The sequence below is a fragment of the Eurypyga helias genome, unplaced genomic scaffold (genome assembly GCF_000690775.1).
Source record: "Eurypyga helias isolate BGI_N326 unplaced genomic scaffold, ASM69077v1 scaffold6007, whole genome shotgun sequence".
Classification (NCBI taxonomy): domain Eukaryota; kingdom Metazoa; phylum Chordata; class Aves; order Eurypygiformes; family Eurypygidae; genus Eurypyga; species Eurypyga helias.
In genome coordinates this window covers 92,216-107,809 of record NW_010261072.1, presented here as the reverse complement: position 1 = coordinate 107,809, position 15,594 = coordinate 92,216, and the positions used below count along the sequence as shown (strand labels likewise).

The following is a 15,594-nucleotide window of genomic DNA, read 5'->3' as shown; positions in this document are numbered from 1 at the left end:
GTTTGCAACATTGATAGGCCAGTGAATTTCATCATTAATCTTCTCTAGGCTATCCACAAACAGTTTAATATTTCTCATGTTTATTTTTATTCAAAATATTACCAGCAAATCTCATTCTAATTTACATGTTTAACCCTCTTGTAAAAACAGGACTTTGGTGTATTGAGACTGTAAAATCAGTTGACATTAACTGCCTTTATAGCAGGTACTTGCAGCTATATAACTTGTTACAAAGTAAAATTTAATTCTTCTTTTACTATTGCATTTCAATTCATGTCTAGGAAAAAAAAATCCCTTTTTTTCATGTTTTCAACTAATTTGCCTGACACATTTGTGCAATTTTATGAAACAAATAATTTTGCAAAGCACTGCACTGACCTATGCAAAGGTCTTGGATTTTTCAGTTGCATTTTAATGAGGCAAGAAGTGCGATTTTTGCCCAAATGGAATAAAATCAGATGATATGGTCAGAAAACCAGAAAAATAGCCCAGCAGGAAAAGCTGTCCCTTTTAGCAGTAGGGAAGGAACATGGTTTGTTACCTTCTCTGAGCTTCAGAGCCCGTTTCAGTGAGCAAGGTGGTTATAGCAAACTCAGGATGGAGTTTGCAGAGGCTTCAGCAATCTGCTGGTAGTCAATTTAGCTTAAACTGTTGAATACATTTTGCGGATACAGTTTGCTAATTTGGTGTCAAGGAAACCACAGAAAAAGTAGATCGTGAAGTGGTGTAATTTAGTGCATCTTCCTTGACATCAAACGAGGTACACAGATTACCTCCCCTCAGGAGAATTCGTCCAAGATAAATTTCTCACTGAGTGGTTTTCATAGCAAGGGCCAATGAAAAACTAAAAATAGCATTGCTGAGGGAATAATGTGTGTGTCTAATACAGTGAATTAAGAAACTGTCCATTGGTCATATTGCTGGTTTTGTATTAAATGGGAGCAGATTGACTGGAAGACTAGTCATATTCAGGGTGGAAGCCACTAGGAGGGGCTCTGCATTAGGATTTTTAGTGCCATCTATTGAGATGTGCCAACTTTAACAGATTATTTTTTATATATTGTAGGTTTCGTCTTTTAACTTACCGCCTTGCACTGCACCCATTTGCTGCTCAGACTAGCTTCCAGCCTCCTTGCATAGGAGGGTCATATCAGATGGTCCTGCTACATCCACACACTACTGGGAAACATATAAAAATCACAGTATGGTACCTTTGGGTAGCTGGCTTCTCTCCTCTCATGTTAGAATTTATGTCACAAGAGCAAACCTCTGAAGCTGGGCACAGCCCTCCAAATCTCTAGAAATACCTCAGCAACTGGGATAGAAACATGCCATGGCATTTTTTTTTTTCCACTTTTTCTCCCCAGTATATGGCTTCCCATAACTATTCTCCACTCCTCCAACCATTTTTTTAACCTCTCTGCAGCAGCCAAGCTGTTTGCAGGGGCTGGGATGGCATAGCAGTGCAACAGCCACAGGAGCGCTCCATATGGAGAGGCCTAAATGAGCAAAGCTGAGTGAATAAATGATTTCTCTAAACTTAATTAACCAAAGAAAAGGTTGAAAGGAACAAAACTCTTTGGAGATCAACCCCCAAAAGTGTACTTTCCACTTTGAAGAAAGAAGGGGTCTTAGGTCAAATGAATCCTTTCTTTGAGAAAAGTAGAGAGGTTTGCTTTGTCTACAGACTTTTTAAGATTAAAATTATATGCTGGCTAATTTCTGAAGAACAAACTTCTAAAGGAAAAGTCTTACAAATCTTGGTTTGTTACAGTAGTTTCCATGTTTCCATTTTCCTTCCATTTTCTTTTATTTTTTTCCTTTCTTTTTCTAGGGACCAGCAGGGATAGAGAAGGAGGCGAAAATTTTAACCCAGTTCTTCCAGAAACTTCCTCTAAAATATTAACTTTCTAGAAATTATTTGTGGCTGCAAAGGTGCAAAAGTACCTCAAAGTGTCTAAATTTTACCTCAAAGTACCGCAACGTCTAAATTTTACCTCAGTCTTTCCGAGGCAGAACACAGCATCTCAAACTTTGTTTCTGCTCTTTTCCACAAAATGCACATATTTTTAAACCGATGTGTAATTTTCTCAATTTAATATTTTGGTTAATAGATCATATGGATAGCAAATATTAAAATCTCAATGTACATTTTTTCTACAAATTGTGGGACAAACTTAGGGAGTGCAAGTAATTTATTTATCTTAAATCTGCAAAATATTTTATCTTCAAGTGTCTATTCAGAGCTAATATTTGTGGTTCACAATTCATAGTGGGTTAGAAAATGAGTCTTTCAGTCAGAGAAAGGAAATAATACTGTTTAACTTACCCAAATATTCAGGCAGCTTGAATAGCAAGACTTTTACTGTACGGTGTGTCTTGGTTGCCTGCTCGAGGATTCAGGACCAAACTTCACTTTCTCTTGTATTTGTACCATTACCTAAAGTGGTCTGGAAGTAAAGCTTAATAATAGACAATTTTAGAAGAAAGAATGCTCTTTTTTTTCTTTTTTTAATTTATTTCTGACTTCATTAGGTGGTGTAATAATTTACAGCTATATGTTAGCAACATATTTAGAGATAAACATAAAGTGTGAGTAACCTAAGCTTTGTAGCAGATGGGAATTGATTAATCTGGTTAAATATTGTGATGATTTTTAATCAAAGCAAAGCAACACAAGACTTTTTTCCAAGGTTCACTTGCCTCCAGCAAGCCTAACTAGTGCTTCTCCTGCATCTCTCTAAAATGGAATCCTAACAGAAAAGCATTTTTCTCCTTGGTCAGGTACTTAAAACATAGTTTAAATGATTTCACATTTGAGCTTTCTGTTTGTGTGTCCCCATAAATGTTTAATACTGCTCTTGTCACAGAAATTATGTGGCAAGAAAAATAGTGGGGATTACAATGTTTTGCTTTGTTATTTTTTGTTTGTCTGTGGCAGCCATACACAAGCAGTCATTTCCCAAATGTTGATACTGGACTCCTCCAAATATGCCTGCTGAAGTATCATACATGGATAAGGACAAAAAAATCCCCAAACCCTGAAGTTCAAATGAAATATTAAGGATTATGTTAGATACAGCCTTATTTTTCAGCACTCTCAACCTTCTATGAAGCTTGACACCACATTTGCAGTGTTCTCTGTGCTGTGCAGATCACTACTACAAGCATCATTACTACACAAGCATCAAGTTATTTTCCATCTTGCATCTTTCCACAATATGAAAATTGTTGCAGCAGCATGAAGGGTAAAACACAATCCCGACGTGTCCTGCAAGGCTTCTCCATTAATCCAAAGGGTAAACTCTCATCATCACCCATGAACGGCATTTTTCACTGTTATGTGTAAGCTTATGCCATACCTTACACACCATCCCCACAGAAAGTAGCCTGGAACACATGCATTTACCTTCGAGGGCCAAACAAGCCGATACACCTTTCTATGATTCCATGATTCAAGTGCATGGGAAACTTGCAGTGGCAAGAGCTGTATTAGAAGTCCTCCTTCAAATCCCCTCCGAACTCCCTGTGGAAAGCAAATTCGTCCCAGAGGACCCCAACATTGTTTAATTAACTATATGTAATCTAAAGCTCTTATAGATGAACTGCAGCCACCTCTGGGATAGAAAAAGATCAAGTTTTTTAAAAGTATTTTTCCATTAAGTTTGAATAATTTCATGGATGTGTCACTGAGTAATTTTTTAACCAGACCCTTCTGATTCTGTCCAAGCAAAGCTGTCAAGAACAACAAATATGTATTATCTATCTTTGTCATAGTGAATACTTTAAAAAGATGCAGGGAAGAAAACAATACATATATTTCACAGCTAAAGAATCAAGTCCATCGAACCCACCAATTTCTTTCACTTGTCTGGTAGGTGTCTTTCCCAAACGACAAACTTGTCATTTTTTAAACTCACTTTCTTAAGGAAATAAAGCTTCTGACCTCACATTCTGTCTTTCTTTTGGGCCTCAGCTTCTAGAAATGTTAATCTCACTGAAAACTTGTGAAATTTCCAGCTTCTCCATCATCAGAGCTATTCAAACCCACAATGGACAGGGGCACCCTGCTTTGGGCTAAATGACATCCAGAGGTGCTTTCCAGCCTCTGCCATTCTGTGATTGGGCTAAAACTCCCTTTGTTTGGGTTTGTTGGGGTTTTTTTCCCTCTCCAATGAAACTATCAAAATATGTAAAAGAAGTCCTAGGCAAAAATGAAATAAAATAAAACAAATATAAGTACTTCTGAAGAGCTGACAGTATTCAGTAATCACTTTGAGGTCAAAGTACTTGGGAAGGGTGTCCTTCTCTGGGACTTCCACTCCATAAGTCACTTCTTGCCATGCTGCGTCCTGCTTCCCAGCGTTACACCAATCCCAATCTATGGGATTTTCAGCTTGAAACATTGTCTGTCTTTCAGCAGGTAACAAAATTTCACTGACTGTGTTGTATTGAGCTTTCTCTATGGCTGCTCAGCGTTTTTCTACGGGATGAGTTTGTCAAGATGAATGCTAATAAGCTGTTATCTGAGTCTCAAAGGATTCAGACAAAAAAGCTTTAACACAGAAGCTATTTTTTCATGTATCCAAGCCCTTTGAGGAGGGTGTTAAGAACAGCCTTCCTGCTTGCAGAAAGGGAGAGAGAAATGGTTGGAAAGGATTTACACACTTACGGCACAGGCTCTGCATAATTTCTATACGTTTGGTCCCCACAATTGGGTCCAAATCCAAGTGCAGTCACCCCATTCATAGAAATCAGGCTCATGGGGTTCTAGCTTCTCAGTCTGCAGCCCACAGCCTTGTCTTGAAGAGAGGTAAACATGTGCTCTGGCTCCTGTATCAATGCTGGTTCTGTATTTTAACCAACATATTCATTATTAAAATATACAAACATTTTATGAAGTAGTGACTGGCACTTAGGTTTCCTCCTTCCAACGGACTGTCCCAGTCTCCAGACAGTCATATTCTATGCACAGCTCAAGTAACACTTGATGGTTTTTGCACAGCTGAAAGTGCAAGCGGTTGAAAGACTGAAAGATGTGAGCAACTGAAATGAATCACGGCCGTTCTCCGAATCTAATTCCCTGAAATGTCTGTTTTGCACAGCACACCCGCCCAGATATGGCGCAGTCAGTGCCTGTGAACGAGCAGTAGCGAGAACCGGAGGAGCGCCCGTCGGTCAGCACAGCGCTGGCTGGCTCCGCGCGGCCGTTTCCTCGCGTGCAGCCAGAGCTGTACTTCGGCTTGGAGAGCGGAGTCATCACAGCCGGGTTGTCCTTTCGCAGGACAAGTTCAGTAAATCCATAATCAAAAGGATTTTGGTCGTTTTAATTTTCCTAATCAGCTTAATTCCTGACAACAAAGTGAGACATCAGATGGTTTGAAATGGCAGGATTCCAGATAACAAACTTCAATTTAAGCATTAATGACAGCAACTTGGGATTTTATCTGGGAATTATTTACTGGCTGTGAAAAGTTCCTGTTTTGAAATTGACTCTAGCAAATTTCTATTTATAATTACATCATTTCAGGACAAGTCCTATAGAGCTTGATCAGGAAAATATCTAGTAGCTACAAGAATAATTTTGCTATAAATATGCTCATCAGTACTTGATCTTTATGGACAATAACCTTTGGGGTTATTTTCTTTTTTTAGTACAATGCTTATGAGCAAATGATGTCACCATAGCATACATCAACAGCTATTTATCCTTCTGCAAGCAAAATAATGTCAGTTATTTACATTTCAAAACACATTGCAACATTTTAAAATTACATCCAGGGACTTAAAATCTGAATCTGAAACCTTTTGTTTCAAATGTCTTATTTGTAAAATGAGCTTAAAGCAATATTTACCGACTTTGTAGTTTTCTGTTGTTTAATTACAGCTGTCTGTCCTTAACTAATATATTCCCAATGGGCAAAATTCATCCCTGGGTAAACAAGCAGCAAATGTAAAGCTTAAGCACATGTAGCAACCCCTGCAATCACGTCAGTGTACACCCAAGAAAGCACAGGCTGCTTCCTAGATGTATCACGTCAGCTGTAGTAACATGCTGTGATGACAAATACACAAGTTAATGGTAAATAAAATCTTATCTTCACAAAATATACATACCTGCATGAGTCTGGGTTAGAGTTTTCATTAAAAGGCTCTCCCTTTCTTTGTTACTCTGGGAATAAAGTCAACTTTCAGTACGTTCTACTTGGGTAGTGAGCAGCAACAGTGAAAAAAATGAGTATTTGCATGTGTTTTGGTGAGAAAAAGTAATAGCTGAGCATTTTAACAGTCTGAAAATGCCTTTCAAATCATGCAATGAAATCTTGGTTCTATTAATATCCACAGCTAAACTCCTGTGAGTGATGCAGGGAAGGATCTCACCAAGAGCTTTTGGAGTCCCTGTTTGAGTCAGAGCACCCCAGCACTCCGTCAAAGCAGCCCGCAGTTTGAATACTTGAATATATCTTCTTTAAGGCAAAATCTGAAATTTGTTTGTGGTTCTTCTGAGCCATCATTAGCAGCAACTCCTTAAGCAGAGGAGTGAGCATTTTCTTAGAATAGTTTCAGGCTTTAGTTGTTGTACATTGAGTGCCCAACAGGTTCCCTTTTAGAGACCCCAGGTTTTTATTCACTTTGTCTCACACAATTTCTTTCTTCTCCTCCAATTTGTGTTTGTATTTTAAAAGCATTAATTCAAACTAGAAGGCCAGCATACATAAGTGACTTCAATGCTTTTCTGCATAGAGCACCTTCCAAGTGACCACAATTTGTATTTTTGCTTTACTGTTCATTTATACTAATTAGCAGGAGCACCCTGCCTGTTGCCTGGTCATCCAGCAGTTTAAATAGGAAAGAAAAAAACACCAAAAACCATAACCTGAAAAGCAAGGTTCAGCCACTGTCCTAGGATATAATTGTTCATTTAGGGAAGTTAAATTTTTTCCACTGAGTCTAGGGTTGAATAATTTCAGCTCTTTACATTGTTGGTTTGAGGAAATGCGGAAATTTCTGCCACTGGGAGAAGATATTTGTATTTCAAACTGAATTCTTGGAAAAGCCTTGTGAGCGCTGGTACACATGTACACTGGCCCCTGTGGGAACTCAAGTCAATTCCATGACCCTTGCCTGTATGAGCTCCCTTTCTTTCAGCGTTTCTCAGGGCAGATTTGAGTATACAGACACACTGGGCAGGCGGATGAAGTCAGAGTTTTATGGGGAGCTCCAGTCCTGGAGTGTGGAGCTTCATTCAGTCGTTTTCCTGGAGACAACTAACGTTCAATATGGGATCTAGAAATTACCTTTTTTTTAGTACTGTTCACACTACCAGTAGCGTGCATTTTAAGGAAAAAAACTTCCAAGAGAGATCTCTATCTCCTTCTGGAGCAAGCAATTCCTACACAGCTGAACTGTCGTGAAATGAAAATCAGCCCAGCATTTGACCTGCAGCCTTACTTCATGCAACCCAGTATTGAGAGTAATTTTACTGAGCAGAACTCCTTATATAATGTCATCATTAAGCTTTTGCATTTCATAATATGCCAAATGTCATCTTTGTAGGGTTTGTAGGGCAACAAATAACCCAGATGTAAAAATACTACAGTTCTTGCAGGTTGCTACTTGCCGGAGTGCACCTGATTGCACTACTGTCCCCAACAGAAGGCTCACCCGACGCTTTGACTTTTATGACTGCAGGTTTGCAGGATAAAATAGCCAGCAGCTCAGGAAAGATTCCACAGACATTATCTACACAGTGACTTAGAGCTTGTTTCTGTAATTAAAATAAATAATAGTTGCTACGCCTCAACATTTATACCACTAAAACTTAATAATACAGTTGATTCTAAGAGACTTGAAAAAACCAGTCTTATGCAAAATAACACTTGAGAAAAAAGAATGAGGTAGGGAACAATGTCTATTTATTTATTTTTACATATAAATCAGGAGACCTCTGAAACTCACAGGCCCTGAAAAAATAGCTTGTTTGAGAAAATTGGAACATGTCTCCTCAGTAAGCTCCTACTCCATAGGAAAGCTTCATGCTCTCAGATGGGGCTAGAACTTCTTGCCAAGAAGGTATTCGGACATTAATTTTTTAAATTAGTGCTCCAGGATATTCACACAAAGACACAGATATCGACTACTGTGTGGAATATATTTTTAATTGGAAGAGGCCCTGCCAACTGAGCTATAAAACAAGTACAAGCTGTTAGGTATAATAATAGAGAAAAAAAAGAGTAGGGGGGGAAAAAAGTGAGTCATGGAAAAAAAGAAAGAAAAAAAACTATTTAGTTAAGAGAGGCTTCCCAGGACTCCTGAGCTAAGGTAATGGTAGAAAAACATGAAACTTATCATGACCATCACGAACGCTGTTCAGGGATGCAGGGATCTTGATACCATGGAAATGGCACTTGTATTCAGGATTATCTTACCTGATTCACATATAAATGAAGACAGTTCAGATTTTGGAGCAGTAACGACACATCAAAAACTGCGAGTGTTGTTTACAGTGCACATGCATGCACTGTATAGGGCACTGCAGTATAGAGATGCAAGAAATTAAAGAGGAATTTAATTTTCCTCTTTCAATCAGAAATGAGCGATGTAAGTTGTAGCTCTGATACACAGATGTCACTGACTTCAGTGTCAAGCAGATGTCAGTGCTCTGACGCTGACTTGAGGCAAATATAGTCAATAAGTTTTCTGTAAAGTTAAATCCCTCTATTTGCTTCCAATTTTTTTTTTTTTTAATAAGTATCAGGGGTACTAATTTTGCTATTTCTTTCATCCCTTTATCATCGGAGAAGCATGACTGCGTGTTCCTAACTGGACACATGGTCCTGCTAAGACTGCCGAGAAGTCGAAATGATGCACTTTGTTAGTGCAGACATGTGAGAGCTCAGGGACAGCAGGAACACTGGTGGGACAATGCCAAGGGACCCACTTTGCTGCTGCTTCAGTGCAGAGTTCTAGTTCAGGCACCCTCTACATCACGTGAAACAGTTTCTGTACATGATAGGTGGAAGATGATATTAAGCACAGTAAATACATAGTCTCTTGAGCCTCTTCCTCAAAGATCTTTTTAGACATCGTCTGAGATGAGGGGTGGGTTTAAGGCAGGGAAGCTGAGCAGTGAGGCCCATTGGCATTCACAGCTGATGCCAGGTTTGCTTCTCACAAAGCTGGAAGAGCAGCTGCTTCTTTGCTCATTGTCTTTGCTTAACACTTGATGTCTCCTGTTGAACTCATTTCCCTGGAGTTAGCGCTCGCTGGCCGGGAATGCCCAGCACACCTTTTGGCCAGAGCACTCCTTTAAGAGAAGGATTATACGGATTTGAAACCTTCAGGGCAGGATTCCACTTCCTCGTTGACTCCTCAAAGTAGAGGTGGTAACTCATTGTAGAAGAGCACTGATGATCCCCAATCCCTTCTTTGAAACCGAAGTTGTGTGTACCTGCCCTTGGGGGCAGATTCAGCTTCCAAACAGGAGCACTCATGGAGAGCAGGGGTTCAGCTGCACCCCCTTCCCTCAGCAGATTTGTCGACGTTGGTGGGAAATTAAGCCCTTGCCTTTGCTGACAGACACATTAGCAGCAGGAACACTTTTTTCCTAGGGGTGTGCTGCCAGTCATGGCACATCAGAAGCTGTAAACTCCCAGGAACTGCAGCCTGTGATGCCTTTTAAAGTACTGAGGCCAACACAAGAAAAAAAATCTTGGGCTTCTTTTATCTCTACTATCCCAGACAGTGTCCAAGTGTCTCTGTATCCCTGGTGATTGTCCTTTACTGTCTGACCTGAGCAGCACTAACAATCTAGGCATTGCAGCACCCAGCCGGTGGGTGCCCGGGCTCTGTACTGACCCTTTCTCTAAATACCCAGATGTTCAGCAGTGGTCGCATCTCGAACAGCAAATTAAATGCTGGATACAGAGAAATTTTATATGCCAGATTAGAGAGGGTTGTGATAATGCAATTTTTAGATCTAAGTGCATCTAAGCCTTACAGATCGTTCAGGAGCTCAGCATCAAAGCCCAGACACTGTGAGACCTGGGCAGTCAGACCTACAATAAGGCAGGTAATATACTTTTTCTCGAGTCACACTGTTTGCAAAACTGGTAAAGAAAATGCCAAATTTCATCAATCACCTTTAGAACTATTTTCTGCTTTCAATGTTAAAAAAATCCATTTTGTCTTTGCATTTATAGGCTTCCTTTTCTTCTTGGATATTTGAGCTCCAAATAATTATTCTAATTAAAAATATGTAAAAGCCAACAAATGCAACAGAAGTATTTTCTCTTTTGAAAAACCATGGATAATTACTTCCAGTATCCATTACTTAGATGCCCCATGACACATTTTTATTTTGCTTTTCTGATATTTTTCTCTTCCTGACAGGGCAAATCCCACATATTTCTATAGTATTTTACCTGAATACATGATATTAACCATAAAAGCACTATTTTATTGTACTATTTTGGGGAAAAAAACCAAAGCCACCCAGCCAGACACTTTCTCTATTACATAGCAAGGCTGCAATGCATTAATAGCAGAAAGACAAACAAGAATCTTCGCTAAATATTCTCCATTGTGGGTAACAGCTCCCCATTACATTATAAAACTTGTATTATTTAGAAAATTACAGCAAAAAAATAATTAAAAATTAGATCGACATACAGGAATTTCTTTTTTGGAAGCAACAGTTAGAACTCAGTGAAGAGGACTATCAAAGGAAAAGATTAAAAAGAGAAAATATAAAATATCAAAAATGTCCCCTTTCTAAATATACAGGCATCTCAAGGTACAATAGCACATACGTCAGAAAAAAGGACGGGGAGGCACATACATGATCTGTGATCTTACAGGTCAAATAGCACTTACAAATTACACATTATAAATTTAATATCTCTTAAAATCAAGGTATACTGTTGTACAGACTATATACGATCTATGTCCTACTTATTAGTACAGAAACTCTCAAACCAATTACTTTGAATATTTTTTCCTGGACTTCTCTTTCCCTCACCTCTTTATAAGGTTTGTGTTGTCCTTATGGCACGACTTCAGCACACGCCTTCCTAAACTCACTAATGAATGAAGATATCCATCCAAATAGTTCCTGAGAGTCTAGGTCTTGTGGCTCCCCAAATCTTACCTGTAAATTTGAAGGAGAAAAATATCTAACATTAGTATATCCAAGTCATCTAAACCATGTCCAGGATCTTAATGAAATTAAAAGAGAAAGAGAAAAGTTAAACAACTTCAGTAATAATAATAATCATCGTCATCAATTTAGAGCTGGCTAAAATCTCCAGCAAGCTCAGATCCAAAACGTCCCAAGTAAAAGTGGCCCCAGGGGTTCACACTGAATGACCTCAGTAACATGAATTTCTCTATAACCCACTCTCTGGCTGGACTATAGATCTCCAGCTGAAGAGGAGAAAAATCAGTAAATCATGAAGCTTCCTGGCTCTGCAGATCATTAGATGAACTCATTCATAAAAGAAAACGTGTACATTAGGGAAATGGTCTATATTCCATGGTGGGCATGGTAGCAGCATGTTTAAACTAAAAAATTTTTCTTTTTTGTCATTTTGCTTTGCAAACCAAAATATTCACAGGGAAGCAAACATTTCTGAGAGAAAAAGTAATTTATCAGAGCCACCTTTGCCTGTTGTATTCTTCCCTTCACCTGAAAAGGTGAATAAATGGAAAGTTTTTGAACAAGGTGTGGACTATATTGGCATCATGTCTGCTCCACTACAAAAGAAGAGGTGAAAGGCAGTCACACTACAAAGTTCAGCAGTAGGAGAGGGATTCCTGCATTAACTAAAATCACTTCCACATAGGTTCTCCAGTTCTAGGACAGGAAAGGATTTTTTTATGTTAAATCTGTTCCTAAGGTTTAATTCAAGAGGTTTGTCATCATTTTCAAAGATTCCTCCTTAATGGGATCGATAAGTTAAAGAACATAACTCTGCCTGCAACAGCTTTCTAATTGAGCAGAACAAATCTAGAGAACATGCTCCAAAGGCTTCATCAAAAAGTGTAAAACAGCATCTTGTGTGCTACAAGTTCTTATCTTGGCTGTAATTGAGAGCTACTCTAATTGGGGGATACAGCTCTCCCCGGGCTGAACAGCAATGCAGTCGTACCTCAGTATTTCAGATTGCAAATGAAATTACGGAAAGGTTTGGACTGTCATTGTCTAAACGTGTTCACCTGGACGTCACCTAACGTGTTCTTGGGAGCAAATCCTCTGCTTGGAAATCAGAGTAAAAGAAACCACTCGCATATAATCCAGTCACAAAAACTTTAACATCAGCCCATGACACCTGATTAATAGTTTTGCCTGTTGTGTTCCTAATTGCACCTCCTGGGTGCTCCAAGGCCTTGATCTTTGGCAGGCCCCGCCACTCACCCATGGTGTACCTTCAGTAAAACAGTAATGAGAGAGGCATTTCCTGGAGCTAATGACCATCTGTGAGAAGTTGATAGCCCACAGCAATACCACAGGCAGTTATCCCCAATTTATTGTTCATTCCATACTAGTGTCACATGCCAAGGTCATTATTGATTTTGTAAGCAGAATATAAAATCATAAAGGTGGGCCTGTGGATTTTTGTTTTATGTGCAACATGATTTCTATGGCTACCTACAACACATTTCCAGATCAGATATTCCTCCAGGTAAGCTGGACTGTTCCTTCCCAGAGATGATAGCCTGGTCTTTGATCACCCATCCTATCTTATACTTGCTTTACATTTTTGCTGCTTTATAAATATGCAAAAAAAAAAAATCTGCCTAGAAATAAAATTATTCAGAAGAAAAAAAATCCATTTTAAGTGAGCAAAAGATGTGAAATACCTAACTTTAGAGAATAAGGGAAAAGCGGATGGGGGCAAAGAGCAGTTGGGTTAAAACCTGAGGTAACTCCCAGCTACTGGGACAATGACACCCTCTTCAGATGCAAATGAGAGTCTCAGATGAGAATTTCCAGTACAAGAAAGGAAAGTGAAGAGCCTCACACACGTCTGTAGCACAGGACCACATGTGTAATGACTCCCGGCTCAGTGTACACGGCTGGAGAGAAACAGGGGCTGTGCGGAAGGAGTGTGGCAGGGTGCACACATGGGAGGGCACATCCAGCACTCACTGAGGATGACACAGCTCTGCGAGCGAGACCAGCCACCGACACTAACACATCATGAAGAAACTTGGCCCAAGTAACAAAAGTTTTGCAGCTTCCTACCAGCCAAAGACAAGGTTGCTAGAAGGCACCAGAAAAGCATCTTGTTTTCCATAATGATTTCTGTAAAGTGTTGGAAACATTCAACAGTTAAACTCATTGAATTTATAAAGTTGATGAGTATCTACTTTTCTTTTTGATACTTGGACCTTAGACGCTCTGAAAAGTGGGCTGCAAGTCCTCAAGAAAAATAAAAGCCAGAATTTCCTTCAAAATATTCCATCACTGTTAGATGTGATTTGGTTTTTTTTTTTAGTTTCCTGGACAGCATAACTATAAAACATGTAGAAGTATGGGGACTTCTTGCCCTTCTTTCTTCCCTTTTCTTTTTTTAAAGAAATATACTTTTTTTTTTTAATTGCATTTTAATACGATACATACCAGTATGTTGCTATAAACCTTCTTCATTTCATCACATCTTTTTGACAGCTGGGATAGGTCCCCTTCATATTTCTGAATTAAATCCTGTAATAAAATAAAACTTCGTAATTTGGTATAGCAGCATAATATTAAAGCAGAAATTAAACATCAGTGAAAACAAGATAATTCAAGTCAAAATTTTCATGTCACAAAAATTTCACAAAAGAAAAGCACACATCAAGCGCACACATTTCCTTGCGAGTATTAAGACATCGAAGACAAAAAAAGAAACATCAACGTTAGAGAATTTTTTACTGTGTCATCTACCTGAATCCATTAAATTTGACAGAACTAGATAAGCACCATAAGGTCCTAATTTCCACCCATATTGGGCATAGTCTAGCCTTTTTGCATGTGAACTAAACAATCCCAGTTGCTCATTCGTAAGGAATCAGAAACAAGGGCTTAGAAACTTAACCTTTGACACAAAATTTCTGAATCACTGTTCCTTTGTAACGTACACATTTATATGCGCACATACAGAAGACAACTTAACATGTACTGAAGCAGCACGGTGTTGAGCTGTGCCAAGGGAGAAGGAAATGTTTGGGTTTAGCAAATGCCGACACCACCCATGAAGCACAGCACGTAGATGTCCAGGGCAGCACAGATGAACGTGTCCACACCACGGCAGCGGGGAACGCCCTTATGGGAACTAGCCCTGTTCACAACTAGCACAACAATGCTCTTGAGAGTTAATTAAGTTCTTTTCAGTCTATAAGTCCAGTGTTTGGCTCTGTTGACTCCTGGCCAGAACTGGGCTCCCTCTCCGTTGTGACATCCAGCCCATCTCGGTCAGCCACTAGCATGGGCAGGACCATCTAAGATCAACCCATTCTCACAAGGTAGGCATGCCCTTGGCTGATGTTTCTCTATGCTATTTTCCCTTCTGTCCAAGGGCAGAGGAAGTTATTACGAATTCATATAAGCTCTAAAGTTGCTGTTATTCCAAAGTGCAGCTGTGGGGCTACCTGTTCCTCATCCACTCCAGCCCATTTGCCTGTGAAGCAAAAGCAGGAGATGCAGAAATTCTGTAAAGCCCTTCCCATGCTGCAGTTCATGATGCAAGACGCTATCAGAGGGGAATAAAAGGCCACTTTCCCTCAAATGCTTCTGGCCCCTTGCCAGGGCAAGACACAGCAAAAACTAAGCAGATTACCGATCTTTTACCTCCAGCCCACAATACAGTTGTGATAACGTTACCTTTAGTTCCTTGCAGAACTGTGACTCCTGGGGCGTTGTCTTCATTGTCTTGGGTTTAATAAGCCGCCTGCACTGAATAACATTTTCCAATTCTTTTTTTAAAACTAACAAAAGAGGAAGAAAATGAGAAATTTCACTAGCATGCAGTTATGTCCAAAGGACTGCAAACGTCTAATTTAGAACACATAGAAAATTTTGAATTTGAGTCTATAACATGTTCATCTAGGAATATTAACTTTCTGTTTTGAAACAGAAAACCTAAAAGAGGCATGGGTCTTATGGCAAAAAGTATTATGTGATCACTTCACAAGCAGCTGCAGAATAATGAAGAGGTCAATAGTACGGCCATGCAGCAGCCATAAATTTGACATTTCCTAGCTTTGAGCATTGGGATTAGCAATGAAAATATTCTTCAAACCTACATTTTTGTGTAAAAAGTTCAGGGTTCCTTTAAAGAGAGAAAAATTCTACTCTGTGTAACAGTAAAAAATCATGTCAGTTGGCACTAAGCACTACATCAGACTGCTACCACGGGAGCGCTCATGGTGTGAAATGGAAGGAGAAGAGAGTACAGCCTTGGCTCCAGGGGTTCGGTCCTGAACTGACCCAGGCTGCAGTCTAGCATCTTCCTCCCCTTGTGCTTGTGCAATGCTTGCAACGATGAGCCCCAGGATGTGCCTTGAACTACGTGATGAGAAAGGCTGGTTCAGTATCATTTGGTCCATCTC

General features: G+C 39.4%; 1 protein-coding gene across 1 annotated transcript in view; it reads right to left on the bottom strand.

Moving 5' to 3' along the window:
* Positions 1 to 11,044: 11,044 nt before the first annotated feature.
* The window catches only part of LOC104512309 (formin-H-like), a 44,605-nt gene continuing 40,055 nt past the window's right edge, over positions 11,045 to 15,594 (bottom strand). The window contains exons 16-18 of the mRNA XM_010155229.1: positions 14,867 to 14,970; positions 13,625 to 13,708; positions 11,045 to 11,149 (exon numbers count right to left, since the gene is read on the bottom strand). Of these exons, the coding sequence (XP_010153531.1) occupies positions 11,045 to 11,149; positions 13,625 to 13,708; positions 14,867 to 14,970 (293 nt within the window). The remainder of the gene's footprint in view (positions 11,150 to 13,624; positions 13,709 to 14,866; positions 14,971 to 15,594) is intronic.